At 35.3% G+C, this 14436-nt stretch overlaps 1 protein-coding gene across 1 annotated transcript in view; it reads left to right on the top strand.

The window, feature by feature from the left end:
• Positions 1-14436, top strand: part of luzp2 (leucine zipper protein 2) — a 113263-nt gene that overhangs the window by 55579 nt on the left and 43248 nt on the right. Inside the window, exon 2 of the mRNA XM_042743913.1 lies at positions 10871-10982. Coding sequence (XP_042599847.1) covers positions 10871-10982 — 112 coding nt within the window. The remainder of the gene's footprint in view (positions 1-10870; positions 10983-14436) is intronic.

The following is a 14436-nucleotide window of genomic DNA, read 5'->3' as shown; positions in this document are numbered from 1 at the left end:
TAACTATTTTCCTTAATTTTCAGTGATTAACTATTGCTCACTGATGCAAGAGCATGAGAGTATAAAAACCTTTGCTTACAAAAATGTGTATACAGTAGATGCACATTTGTCTCTATCTCTCTCTTTTACATAAATGGGTAGAGACACTGATGCAGATGGATCAGTCGAGGTTGAGCAAGGACTGGTAAACAGTGACATCATTGGTCGGGATCAACACTTGGAATCATTTCATTTAGCAAACATTGGCAAACGCAGCAGTTGGCAGCTTATAGCATGGAGGAGCACAGCCCATGCAGCCAGAGCTCCACTAAGACGGATGAGGGGTCAGGGTAGCTGGGAGACCTTTGGCGGTCTGTATACCGGAGGAGACAACTGCCATTTGACCATAACAGGACTTGTAAGGTTTCTCGCTCCTTTTGGCATGCATTAGTTGTGAAGTTGGCATGACAATTCATAATGCAGGCGATGAGGGTTAATAATTTCTCCTCACAAAGGAACCAGGTGCAAGCCTGTGGCGATATGCGAACGCTTTGAGTTGGCTGTACTGAGGATAAATAGTCAGTACTGACACTTCCATAAGCACATAGGTGCTAAGCAGGGATGTTTAATTCCCTGTTTGTGCTCTGAATTAAAGCCTTGTGAGAAAACATTGCACCTGAGTCTAATTCCCTACGGGCGGTGAAGATTGGCATGCTTATTTAGTTCGGCTCCGTCTACCTACTACAGAACAATAAACAAACTGCACTTTGTATTACAAAATCCCATTCCCATTCAAATAATTGCTCATATTATCTAATACGTAATCAAGACGCATTATTCCCAACCAGCAAAGCCTAAGATCTTATTCTGTCATTTAACATAATTTTTAACCATCTGCTCAAGAGGTCTGATTAAGGAAATGACACATAAAGCCGTTCTCAGATTTGAGCCCAGTGCTTCATATATAGTGCTTACCTTGGGCAGCAGCTTGGTAATGAGTCGCCACGCGACACGAGGAGACACAAAACACTTCATTATGGACTGTGGTGAATCATTTTTACTGCTTGCAGTCTGAGAACACCTTATCATTTTCATTTAATCCAAATTGATGTAAAAGGATTGAATGCTACTTGATACTGTGCATCTTTGAAGTACAATTATGGACCTGATGGAATAATAATAGTCTAGTTTGGGTAACATTGGCACTTAGGGTTATGAACTGATTTTAATATTGTTCTTTTAGTCCCCAGTGTGCAAGAAGAGAGAAAAAAAAATAATAATTTGGGCTTGTTTTGTAACAGAATATCTTATTCTAGTACTTGAGTTTCCTCTCTATTTTGAAAATCAAAACAAAACAAACAAAAAAACAACAACAACAAAAAAACACTACTGTTCAAATGTTTGTGGTTAGTAAGAACAGTAACACTTTAGTATAGGGACCAATTCTCACTATTAACTGGTTGCTTATTAGCATGTATATTACTAGCAAATTGACTGTTTATTAGTACTTACAGTATAAAGCACATAGTCTGCATAACCATATTCTACATCCATAATCTTACCCAATACCTAAACTTAACAATTGCCTTACTAACTGTTAATAAGCAGTAATTAGGAGTTAACTGAGGCAAAAGTCATTTAAAAAGTCAGTTAATAGTGACAACTGGACCTTAAAATAAAGTGTGGCTATAAGAACTTTTTCAAAGTTGTTGGAGGAGTTTGTTATACCCAAGTAACATTTTTATTATTATCAATGTTGTAAACTTGCCTACTTAATTTTTTTTTCAGGATTATTTGATGAATAGAAAGTAAAAAAAAAATAAAATAAAAAAATCTTTACTGTCATTACTGATTGATTTAATGCATGCTTTCTGAATAGAAGTATTAAAAAATAAATAAATAAATAAATAAAATAACTGACCCCAAACTTCTGAATGGTGTTTTTTGACCTCTTATTACTTTCTCTACCAGTTTTCTGCAGTAAAACCCTTGACATTTGAGGAGCAGATTCAGTTATGTATAGGTTGGTTTGTCACCTCACTCACCTGATAGTTAAACGTTTTTTTCCGCTTCTTTAATAACACAAAATGGCAAAAATGAAAATCAAATTACATTTCGTAGAAGGATCATTGAACCAAGGCAGCGCTCCTAAACGCTTCGCTGGAGAAAGTGTGTACACGTGTGTCCTGGGCTTTTGAAAATTGCCTTTGGAGCGCAGAGGCCCTGAACCATCCCACAGCGACACTTTACCCTTCCTCACACTAAACCCAAAAGGTCATTCTTTTGTCTTTGCAGGCTCTGTCAGATTGCTGTCTTTTCTCATATGTGAGAATGCTGTGACACTGTGAGCTAGTCAATACAGGTATCTGTGGGTAATGGAAAGAGATTGATTTTTAATGTTTCACTGCCCTTTGGAATGAAACCAAGACTCTTCTCACCATATTGGTAATCCATGCGACATAATTAAAATGCGTACCCAGTGAATTAACCGGGGATAGTTACTCTTGCCTAACAAGATCACAATTTTGTCAGTTTAGTATTGTGATTGGCGATACTTCAAGAATCGAAAATATGAGATATATAGATATAGATGAGGGCAATCATACTAGAAGGTAATTTAAATTAAATCCAAATGCAGATTTACGAAGTCAAATAGCGCAAGGTGTGATTTGTGTACCTCCTGTGACTTTTTCCTCCATAATGTTAGTGGAGCAATCTGTCATGTCTGGTCAGTATGGCATATTGAGCTGTGATTTGTAGGATGAAATTGCAGCATTGCATGCTGAACTGCTCTTGGCTCAGCATGGGGCTGGACAATTTCCAAGCATCATTCATTCTTTTTTCCTTTTTGCTGATTGATCACTGCTACAAACACCTTTGAGTTGTAAACCTAGTGTTCCAGGGCCTTTTTCTCTTCCTTTCCCTTCCAATTAAATGGCTCGTTTCAAAGCATCAATTTTTTTAAAGCTTGTATTTACACACACATCAGGTTCAAAGCTAATCGTAATCCTAAGACATAGAATCTGTTAATACATGCAAAACACAAAAATTCTGCATGGATGAACAGGTCCGTGATAAAACAAAATGTTGTTACTAACCAATATTACTGGTAGCATAAAAGCTACTCTGACTAAAGCTAATGTTTTACATAATTATGTCAATTTTGAATTTCTTTACACCAGTCTTTGCATTGAGCTTGTCTACACCAAGAATGATTACCATAACAATAAATATTTTAATAATTGTTCTAATTCTATGAGAATAGGAAAGTCCAAACCAGCTACAACAATAACAACACAGAGGAATATTATATCATTGGAATCACTTTCCTAACAATTTCCCCAGCTGATGAACAATTAAAAACAGCTATTCAGCATCAACCTGACTTTCGCCTAATTTGCTGCTTAATAATAGTTAGTAAGACAATTGTTAACTTCAAGTATTGGATAAGATTAGGGATGTAGAATATGCTCATGCAGAATATGTGCTTAATAAGTACTTATAAACAGCCAGTATTTTAATAATAGGCATGCTAATAAGCAGCTAGTCAGTACTATTAATTCAACCTTACTACTCCTTTCAGTTACTGTTTTAGCCTACTACTATATATAGTAAGAAAGTAAGCATATTTTGTTGCAGGGACCATCCTTATTAGTGAGTCATTGAATTATTCACTCAGTTGACTTGGTAGAGCAAAAACAAAGTAACAGGCAATGTTGTGTAAATTATTTAATGTTAACTTATTGTCTACTAAACTGTTAACTACATTCAGAGTTACAGCACTCATGTGACTTTGCTTAATTGTATACAAACCGACCATTTAAATGACTGTTGTTGTGTCCAACAATGAAGGGCTTTATTTGATTCTGTCTGTTTGTTCAACAACATATTTGTGTTTTAACTACATCCTTTCCAAACTAGTTGAGGTTCACTGTGATATCACACTCTCTATATGTCCACCCTAATTCTGTGAGGCAAACAAAAACAACAGTGTTAGACAATGTAAAATATAGTCATAGAGTGCTTGTCAAGGACATAATTTATTGCATTATAGGACACCAGAGGTGGAAAGAGTACAAAAATATTCTACTCAAGTAAAAGTACCATTACATTAATGAAATTTTACTTAAGTACAAGTAAAAGTACCAGTCTAAAAATCTACTCAAGTAAAAGTAAAAAGTAGTTCATTTAAAATTACTTAGTTACATTTTAACAGCGGGAGGGAGGCAGAAATGGGACAGGCCAAGGGTGTCAAACTCAGTTCCTGGAGGGCCACAGTCCTGCACAGTTTAGACATAACCTTAATTAAACACACCTGATCCAGCTAATCTAATCATTTAGGTTTATTTGAAAACTACATGATGTGTGTGCTGGAGCAGGGTTGGAACTAAACTCTGCAGGGCTACGGCCCTGACACCCCTGGGATAGGCCTATTAATCTCAAAATAGTTGTTTTTTTAAATAAAGGAAATCAGTTATTTAGAATAATAAGACATTTGGGCTGTTACCAGGCAAATCAGTATCAACAGACTCATCTTTTCAATGCAGATGAAATGCAGAAGCTTCATCGGAAGTGGCATTTAGATGTATTTACACACTGTTTAGTGCAGGACAAGAATGCATTTAACCTGCAGTTACACATGCACGAATAATGTTTTGATATACAAGACATAAAATGTTGAATACTCATTTGAAATTATAAGAAATTAATTATTTAAAAAAATATATATATACATATATGTAATCATGATAATTTTTTGGAGGAAAAGACGGCATTCTTTTGTGTGATTTTGATTTACTATATGAAATGATATAAATATGTAAATTTTTCTCTGCCCCTATATCTTCAATTTTGTGATCATTCTAAATGCATTTTAGCAGACAGAATCACACAGTGAAAGAACGCAAATGCGCGCGCACATCATTAAAACAACAATTATGATATTATCGCAGACGATATATATCACACACTCCGCACCAGTCTTTTTGGCTAATTTGTGCAAAACCTCTTGCTAAAATGTCAAAGCTTCATTTTAACCACCATTGCAACGATGCAGTTATTTAGCTTACCTCTACATGCTTGCGAAGGGTTGATGTCTTGTCGAGAATTTTATAAGCTGCTAGTTTGGTCTCCCTAGACAAGCACAGCTTACACTGCATAATAAAGCATAAATATGGCCAGGGGTTCACTTCATTTCCTTTGAGTTCAACTTCAGAATATGACAGGGTTTCGTTTTCAGCGGTGTCTGCACCACTAACGCCTGTTTTGTCCGTCCGCATCTTTCTTATGATTTTAGCGCCAGTTTGCCCTCCTGCCCATTATTTACTGACGTAGTTTCCAGGGAGCGATTTTTTTTCTTTTCTTTTTTACTCAGTAATTAATGTGTTTTAAAATGTAGCGAAGTACAATACTTCAAACAAAATATACTTAAGTAAAAGTAAAATTACAGATTTTAAAAATTACTTTTAAAAGTAGAAGTACACAGAAAAGCTACTCAATTACAGTAACGCGAGTAAATGTAATTCGTTACTTTCCACCTCTGTAGGACACACTAGCTTAGTGGCTCACTGCATGTATTCTGCCTAATATTTAGCAGTGAGCAGAGAGGCACAAAATGTATTCCAGGTATTAAATTGGCCTAAAAAAAAATCCTCCAGATCCTGTGACAACATTACCAGTCTGACTGTAATACTGGGGGCTCTAGACACCTCCAGCTGGGCATTATTAAACAGCTTAACATCCCACCAGACAGGAGAGCAGCTGGAAAGAATCATATCACATGTCTAGAGTTGGAAACGGAGTCAAAATATATCTTTAGAAAACAACCCCTTTACCTTCCAGAAATACCTCAATTAATTTGTTATTTTAAAATGGATTTAATAGGACAAGCAGGCTATGGCTGGTACCTATCTAGTCACGTCTGCATGCCTGAATGAAATGCTCAATAATGCATTATGGATTATATTTCAATTTCAAGATTACGCCTGGGACAAATTATTAATGAGATATCAAGCAATTATGAGTCAACTCTGAAGCTCAAACTCAAGCCAATTTCAGCGAAGCAAAGCAGAGCGATGGTGATCTGAATACAGAAGCAGAGACAAAAAGGTACTCGAAAAAAAAAAGTGCACTGGCCGCAGGTTGTTTCCAGGTGTTAGTAGGCTCATTATGCAATAGAATTATAGATGAGCATTTCATTGCAACTACACACGGAATGAGAAACAACATGAAAACATGAATCGGAAAGTTCACGCTGCCTTTAAACTTAAAATGTGTGCAGTATTCTTAAAAAAAAAAAAAAAAAAAAAAAAAGACAAGTGCCCTAATTTTAGCTTTACCCACATAAATGATTTCAGGAAAATGTGTATTTCAAAGCTTTCTTCAATGTTGTTTCTCTTTCAGTGCAGTCTAAGCCTACACATCAAACTCATTTCAAATATACTGTAGTTCTTGTGCTTCACGTGTGAGTTGCTTTTTGGTGGGTTAGGCATTGCACACCGGTATCCTGATCAATAAACTGTACTGTGTTCGTGCAAAGTATGGAAAAAGGCACTTCAGCCCTGTTTATGTTTATTTCCCCACAGTGGCATTGAATTCATTGTGCATGCATTTGTATGAGCTGTTGCATATTTATTTGCATTCTGCTACCGTGGAAAGGTTTTATGCAGATGTGAATAGGCTAGAAAGTGTGGAATTTAGATGGTCAGTTGCACTGCAATTTTTATTTCCATCATTCTTGTACAGTACCTTTACAGTTTTAGTCTCTGGTCACAGTGACTGTATCACTGGTAAGGCTCCACATTATCCAGCTGTCAATTCCTTGCTGTCACATTTCTCTGTCTCGAAGAATGACAGCTCATGAGGACTTGTATTAAAACAAAACAGTATGCATACAAAAGACAGTGATGTCCCTGCACACAGCACAGCTAGTCTCTTTTAAAGAAGTAATGTTGCTTTCCCCAGCTATTTTTCTTTTAGTGCTTTCCTTTTCATCTCTCTTTGTTCTCATTCATATTTAATGCAAAATTGACATAACCAAGAATCTCAAAGCATGCAGAAAATATATAGAGGACATTAAATCCCACACAGGCTAACAGCCTAAACACAGCCTGTTTAGTGGCAGATGTTTGGTCATAATGCTCAGCAGCTGCAGGATGCATTTGTCTCTGTTTGAGCGCAACTATTCAACTAAAGCATTTAAAAATGCAGTCCAGAGGTTATAAATACAATTGAGAATGAATTAGTAAAAACTTCCATCCATCCATCCATCCATCTATCTATCTGTCTGTCCATCCGTCCCTCCGTCCATCCATAAATGCAGTCCATACAGTTCCTCTAATATTCAGGATGCTACAATTTCTTTATTGGATTATGTCATTCTGAAAGCCCATAAAATTGCACTGTAAAGCCTTTAGCTTTACAGGAAACGTTCAGTCCGTCAGTGGCTAATGGAAGAAGTGGAGCGATGGGTCTTGCCTTGTTGGCTAAAGCCCAGTCACACTCCATCTGATCTTTACCTCGGCTGTGGAGGCCTATACATCCATACTGAGCTGTAGCAGTGGCTCTTGTGCCAGACTTGTGAAACTCAGCACTTTCCACTTTAATGACCGGGTCTCAGCACTTCTTCATTACGGAGGAAGATCAGTTTCATATAATTCAAAGACAAGCACAGAGACGTACTGGGTGGGTAGGGAGGTTCTGTCTAATGAGGCTGCGTGCGCGTGTGGTTGTTTCCCTGCCTGTCTTGTGCTGTTATTCAAAGCTCCCTTCATCCCGAACAATCAGTTTTTCAGACAGCATCACCATTCATGTGTGCAGATTGTTTCTGGCAGATCCTTATAGCTAACCACCTTTTCTTCAAGAAGGACTGTAGTTTATCGTAAGCCTTCACATGGTGTGGCTCTAATCAGAACTATGCGATCACTGGCATCGAGGAGCCGTAGAGTGCAGCATGCGATTATAAGCCTGTTTGTCTTACAGGCTGATTCTCATTAGAACATTTTCTGTGGTCTCTATCGTATGAGAGCCTGCCAAAACAGCTGTGTCAAAAGAGGTCACAGCATAATTATCAACCCGTGACAGTAATGACCAATTTATTCCTCATATATGGAGAACAGACTCTGGTTATCTGTACCGTTGTGGTGATGAAGCTGTTTGTATCTTCAGCCAAAGGAGGTTGATGATATCTGGAGAAAGTCATCTGGTAGCATTCCCGGTCATTTAATGGCAGCTGCTTGGCTGACGCAGGAAGCATGTGGTTTAAAATCTGTCCTCTTTGTTTATAGAATCATCTGAACTCTAAATGTCATGTGTATTATGCTAAAGTGAATTGGCTGTACTGATTTCAAAGTACTAAATAACTGATTACAATACTAAATAAAATTCTATCCTTTTTTTGTCTGAAAATATATGAAAATGAAAACTAAAATCAGTTTTTAATGCTGCTGCATCAATTTACAGTACCTTTGTGAAAAAGAATTGCTCTTAATTGTACTGAATGTGCACTTGTAGTGTACTTAAAATCTTAAATATATATTTAAAAAGTAAACATTATAATTTTAATAAAATAAAATAAAAGGCTTTCATGAACGTTTCTTAACACACTAAAGTATAGTGCATTATATACTTTGTAATAATGTCAAATTGAAAGTTTTAATTTAAAATAAACTTTAAATCGTTGTTTTAGTAATCTTTTGTCATGCTATTCATGTGGTGGCTAACTAATTAATTTAAACTTATAGTATTTTTAAATGTAGCATGTAATTCAATATTACATTTAAAGTTTATATATTTTTATTGTGCTAAACTGCAGCTCCATTATTACAAATGTGTAATTACAATATATTTAAATACATGACATACAAGTTTCAAAATAAATGACATTAAAGTATATTTTAGTTTACCATAAATGCTTGTCAGTACATTTGGAAGTTCACTTTAACTACAGTATATCTCAAAGACAATAGAAGTAATTATGAAAATACATATAAATATGTACTGAAGCCCTGCTTTACTGAGGCAAAGAAAGCACTCTGTAGTTCAATTAATTGCATTTTAATAAAAATGTAAACTATAATACTGTTTATTTAATTGCAGTTAACGTGTCTGAGAAAATTACATTCAGTTTCTGTAACAGGAAATCTATTTTAAAAATATGCTAAATTCTACTTCTTTTTACAAATGTTGGCATCACAACATTATAAATAAATGTATAAAATGATTTTCTAAAGATTACATTCAACAGTATTATTCACAGTTAATTTTTTAAGATTCAATGGGTGTTAGATGGAAAAACAGGGTAAATGTGCATATTAACTAATACCAATGAATTGAAAAAACAAAAACAAAAAAATAAATCAACAACAACAACTCAATAATTTATTGAACTGTGCATGCCTATTAGCAAAATATATGTTGCTTGTAAATAAATATCTTATCAGAAAACACAGCTAGTTGAATGGTCGTCAAAGAAGAGAAATATGCTTCTTGCTGCCAGATATTCTAGTTACAGCATTTACCAGCAGGGGCTAACTGGGTCACATTAACCAGCCGTGCTCTGACCCCTTGTTTAAACCAGACTCTATTATTGACCTCTCATAGGTCTGCCCTAGATGAGCCCAACTGCACAGAATAATAATCAAGTCAAGTATGAGAGAATGATTTTTTTTTTTCTATCTCTATCTGTCTCTTCCAGCCCGCACCCTTGATCAGTTTCACAGACATCACACTGTGGGAGTTTTATAGGCATGATGTTCTCCAGCATGATTTATTTATTTTGCAGGTGTTGCTTTCTCATCATGGAGATTCATATGACTTTGCTTTAGTTTCACTGACATAAAGCTTAAAGGTTCAGCTGTGAGCAGCACAGGATGCATTGGCAAAGAGCCCTTTGTTGAAAGCATTTGACTGTACTCTACATAACTTATTTATGATTTGTATTTGGGACGATGACAAAAGAAAATCACAGCACATTGTATTTATTTATTTATCTTTTTCTGTCTATGCACAGCTATGTCTGTCTTTTTGGCTTAGCAAAGTGTCAATATTCTGACAGAGAAGTACGGTATAAATATGTATATGTGTGTATTTATGGAGGTGAGGCTGGATGTTTTGTAGCTTAGCAGATATTATCACACAATATTTACAATGGAATAATAGTTTGAGTTACAAATTTGACTGGTTAGCATGACCCCAATAAACCCTGTTGATAAATATTGTATCATATTTAATTTATTACTGTTGTTTTTTTTTTTAAAGAAATTAATACCTTTATTCAGCAAGGATGCACACACACACACACACACACATACACCACACACACACACACACACACACACACACATATATATATATATGTATATATATATTACAAAGGATTGCTATTCAATATAAATTATCTTCTTTTGAACTTTCTAGTCATCAGATAATCCTTAAAAACTACATTTTGAAATATGTTCATATAGAAAAAAATATATTTTAAATTGTAATAATATTTTACAATATTACATTTTTACTAAAAAAAAAAAAGCCTTGGTACGCATAAGACATTTTTGTCAAGATCATTATAAATGCTTCACTTTTAAACTTATATAGTTATATTTTGGAGAGCTTTTAAAATATGAACTATGTTTATATGAACTATGTTTTATCTGTCTGCTGCCTTTAACTTCATGGAATCCTGAAATAGAGCCTGATATGACTTTGAGTCCAGGTCACAAGTTCTTTTTCAGGATTTTGATGATGAACTATTGGATGTTTTCCTTGAGTGCATCATCCACTTAGAATAGCTTCAGATCCTTCAGGCTGCTGTAACTTGCCATGCAGAATGAATTTGCCAGGAATGCCATAGATTTAAAAAAGCCATCTTCCTATTTCTTTTCTCTTCCTGTAGCTATGAGGGGCTGGAAAAGAAGCTGAAGGAGGTTTTCACAGAGAGGACAGGAATTTTACGACAACTCTCCAAAACATCAAAGGAGCTGGACAGCATAAAGGGAAACCTGCAGGTAAGACCCTTCCCTTCCTCCACTGGGTTGGCCATAGTGCATATCTGTTACATAATTTAATGCTTGCACCTTTGTGGGTACTCCAAGGTTTTGCACTAGCTGTAATGCTATTTACAGTGCTGTGAAAAAGGTTTTTGCCTCTTCATGTTTTTTTTTATTTTTATTTTTTGCATATTTGTCACACTTAAAAGATTCAGATTCAAGAAATCACTTAAATAGAACCTGTCTGACAAAGTGAAGCATGCTTCAAGAGCCAACACATCATGCCGCGATCTAAAGAAATTCAAGAGCAGATGAGAAACAAAATAGTTGACATGTATCAGTCTGGAAGGTGTTATAAAGACATTTCTAAGGCTTTGGGACTCCAGCGAACCACAGTCAGAGCCATTATCCACAAATGGAGAAAACTTGGATTAGTGATCTCTTTGCTACGTTTCTGGACTTGGGAACATTTCAGTTGCCTTGCTGTCTATGCAGGGTCAGACAGCTCTCAGATTCCATCAAAAATATCTTAATGAACAAAGGTCTTATGGGTTTGAAATGACATGAGGGTAATTAATGACAGAATTTTAATTTTTGGGTGAACTAACCCTTTAAACAGTCCATTCATGCTTGAAAGTTTTGGAGGTGTTGATGGAAGCAATTTACTGGATTTATGCTTTGATAATCGTACTGAATATTATCCAGATGTAGTTTTTGATAAAAATGTGATTTTCTCACCTTTTTGTTCAAAATTATCCTTTTTTTTTCCTTTTTTTTTTTTTTTATGAAACCTACCTATATTCAAGTGTTGAAAAAAAAAAAAAGAATGTTTTAAGCTAGAATAAAACAGATTTTTTTGTTTAAAAGTTTATTTTGGTGTATTGCATATTCAAATATTCATACAGAAAAATATACTGTAGGCCATCAAATTTTAGTGAAAATCAGCAAAATCGCTGGCGGTGGCTGGCAACTTTTTTCAAAAATGCTGGTGGGGAAAGAATTTTGTATGTACTCAGGTTATCTTTGTGTAATATTAAAATTAGTTTGATTATCTGAATCATTTAAGTGTGACAAATTTGTTGTTTCTAGTAAGTAAAATGTCACACTTTACAATAAGATACAGTTTACTGACATTAATTAATGCACTAGGGATCAGTGAACATTTTTTTTTTTTTGCATTTATTATTCCAAATTAGTATTCATGTATAAATATATTATTGTTCATTATTATTTAAACCTGTAATAAACAGAATGAACAGTAAAATAAAACTATAGGTATATAATTGTAGAATTTATTGCTGAAATGTATGCTGGAATTCACTTTAAGAACTTTAATAAAACTAAAATATTGTTAACATATTTATTTATTTATTTATTGTTTTGTCTATATTTGAGCAAAAATTGTTAGTCTAATGTGTTTGTATGATTTTGTATGTTTTGTAGTTTTTTCGTCTGAAAGAATTGATCTCAGCCTGAAATTTGAAGGGATAATTCACTTAAAAATTAAAAAGTCTGTCATCATTTAATCACCCTTATGTATTTCCAAATGTGTATGACTGGAACATAAAACAAGATATTTATTGTGTCTCAATGTTTTTATTAATATAATGGAAGATCGGTGACTGTTTAGTTACCAACATTCTTCAAAATATTATATCCTTTTGTTTTCTGCAGAAGAAGTCACATGTAATTGGTAAATGATAACAGAGTTTGAATTTTTTGGTGAACAATCCCTTAAGCATGAACCTCACTGAGCATGCATACTGTAATCAGTTGCTCTGAAATATTCACATCCAACAAATAAGGCCTGTTTCATGTGATTTGAAATGTTTGTTACTCAAGTAGATGGGTAAACTCGCTGGCTGAACTAACAGTTGCAAATAAAAGAACCCTATTTCATGCTATTGCGTGAGCGAACTCCAAAATCCTTATGAGTACAATAATCTGTTGGATTTTTTACTGTGAATGTAAGAAACCACTAAACCAATACACAAAACACTAGTAGTACAGTAATACAGTACAACCAATAATTAGCCAAGCAACTATAAAAAAAAACAAAAACAAAAAATAAACAAAAGTGCATTAGTAAACCTGGCAAGTGGACCTGCAAAGCGGTGCTGGCACATATGGAAACAGATTAGCCACAAAGAGAATGCATTACTCCAGGCATCTGAGCCAGTCAATCAAATACTTGATTGCCTTGTCCAATGGCAGTCAACCAAGCACTGGTGTCTGAGACAAACCATACGCTCCAAATGCATTCAATCTATTTCATAGAGCGATTTATTGTTCTGCTGAAGTGCTTGGAGTGTTAATGGATAAGGACAATAACGGCGTAAATAAAACTGACAGAAATAGTTTAAAAGAGCTTTTTTGTTCTAAAAAATATATCTATCACTGAAATGGGTCATCATGATTTTGATGCAGTTGTGTTTCTGGATGATCTGTTCATTGAAATTCAGTTGGTCACTCTGAATTCTCTCCTACGTTTCCTTGGGAATGCATAGTAATGGCCAAATAAGTTTAATGGTTCTGTTAGGATGTTATGTGTCGGCTCTAGTTGGATATGCAAAAGTACAGAACCTCAGGGGCCCAACTGCTGGACCACAGCCAGAGACACCCTGGCCCTAAGCCGAGCTGGTACATCCCTTGAGTTCAAGTCTGAAATCTCCAGTGGATTTGTTGTAAAAGCATGATCAACTATGACCTTTTTAGCATGATCAATTATGTATATGTGACCGATTAACCTTTTTGTAGAGCAGATTTACTGTCCATACTGTTTATTTTTATAATAAGATCTCCCCAGAGTGCTGCTCATCATCATTACATTTCGCCTGATGGAGCCTGTAGTCTTGGCAGGGGTTAGTGGGTTAGTGCCGGCACATTCTTGCCAGCTTGGCCTGAATAGACACTGCAATGCCAATCTCTATACAACTCAACAGCTGCACAGATGGTCTTCCCTTGACAAAGCTTTGCTGCTGTTATTCACTGGAAACAGAGAGCCGTCTGAGTGGGGAAGCGACAAAGCAACAGTAATGGCCAATACGTGTCAATTCTAAAAGTGTCCTGAAGTCAAGTGATGTGCTGTTGTTTTAAGTGCTGCTACATATCTGAAATTCTGTAATGTAATTATGTGGGATAATATGTGCTAAACCTGGGGTTAAAGGTGCTGTATGTAATTTTTTGACAGTACTAAAGCATAAACATTGCAAATATTAGAAAACAAACTAGTTCACATACTTGTTTATCTAAAAAAAAAAAAACAAAAAAAAAAACAATGCTATAGCTAGTTGTTCTACTTTTTAAATGTGTGCCCCATGTCGGAATGTCTCTTTTTGTTTTGGACTGTGTGATTCCACCCACTGCCAAATTATTCAACAGCATTCTGACACCCCGGGTTCCCAGTTGGTGGATAATACAGCATATTTGCAGCCATGGAAGCCAGCAAACAAACTGGGTCAGAGATGACATA

This window comes from Cyprinus carpio, chromosome B18 (assembly GCF_018340385.1).
Source record: "Cyprinus carpio isolate SPL01 chromosome B18, ASM1834038v1, whole genome shotgun sequence".
In the NCBI taxonomy this organism is placed as follows: Eukaryota; Metazoa; Chordata; class Actinopteri; order Cypriniformes; family Cyprinidae; genus Cyprinus; species Cyprinus carpio.
The sequence above is the reverse complement of the archived record's forward strand: the minus strand, read 5'-3'. Positions and strand labels throughout refer to the sequence as shown.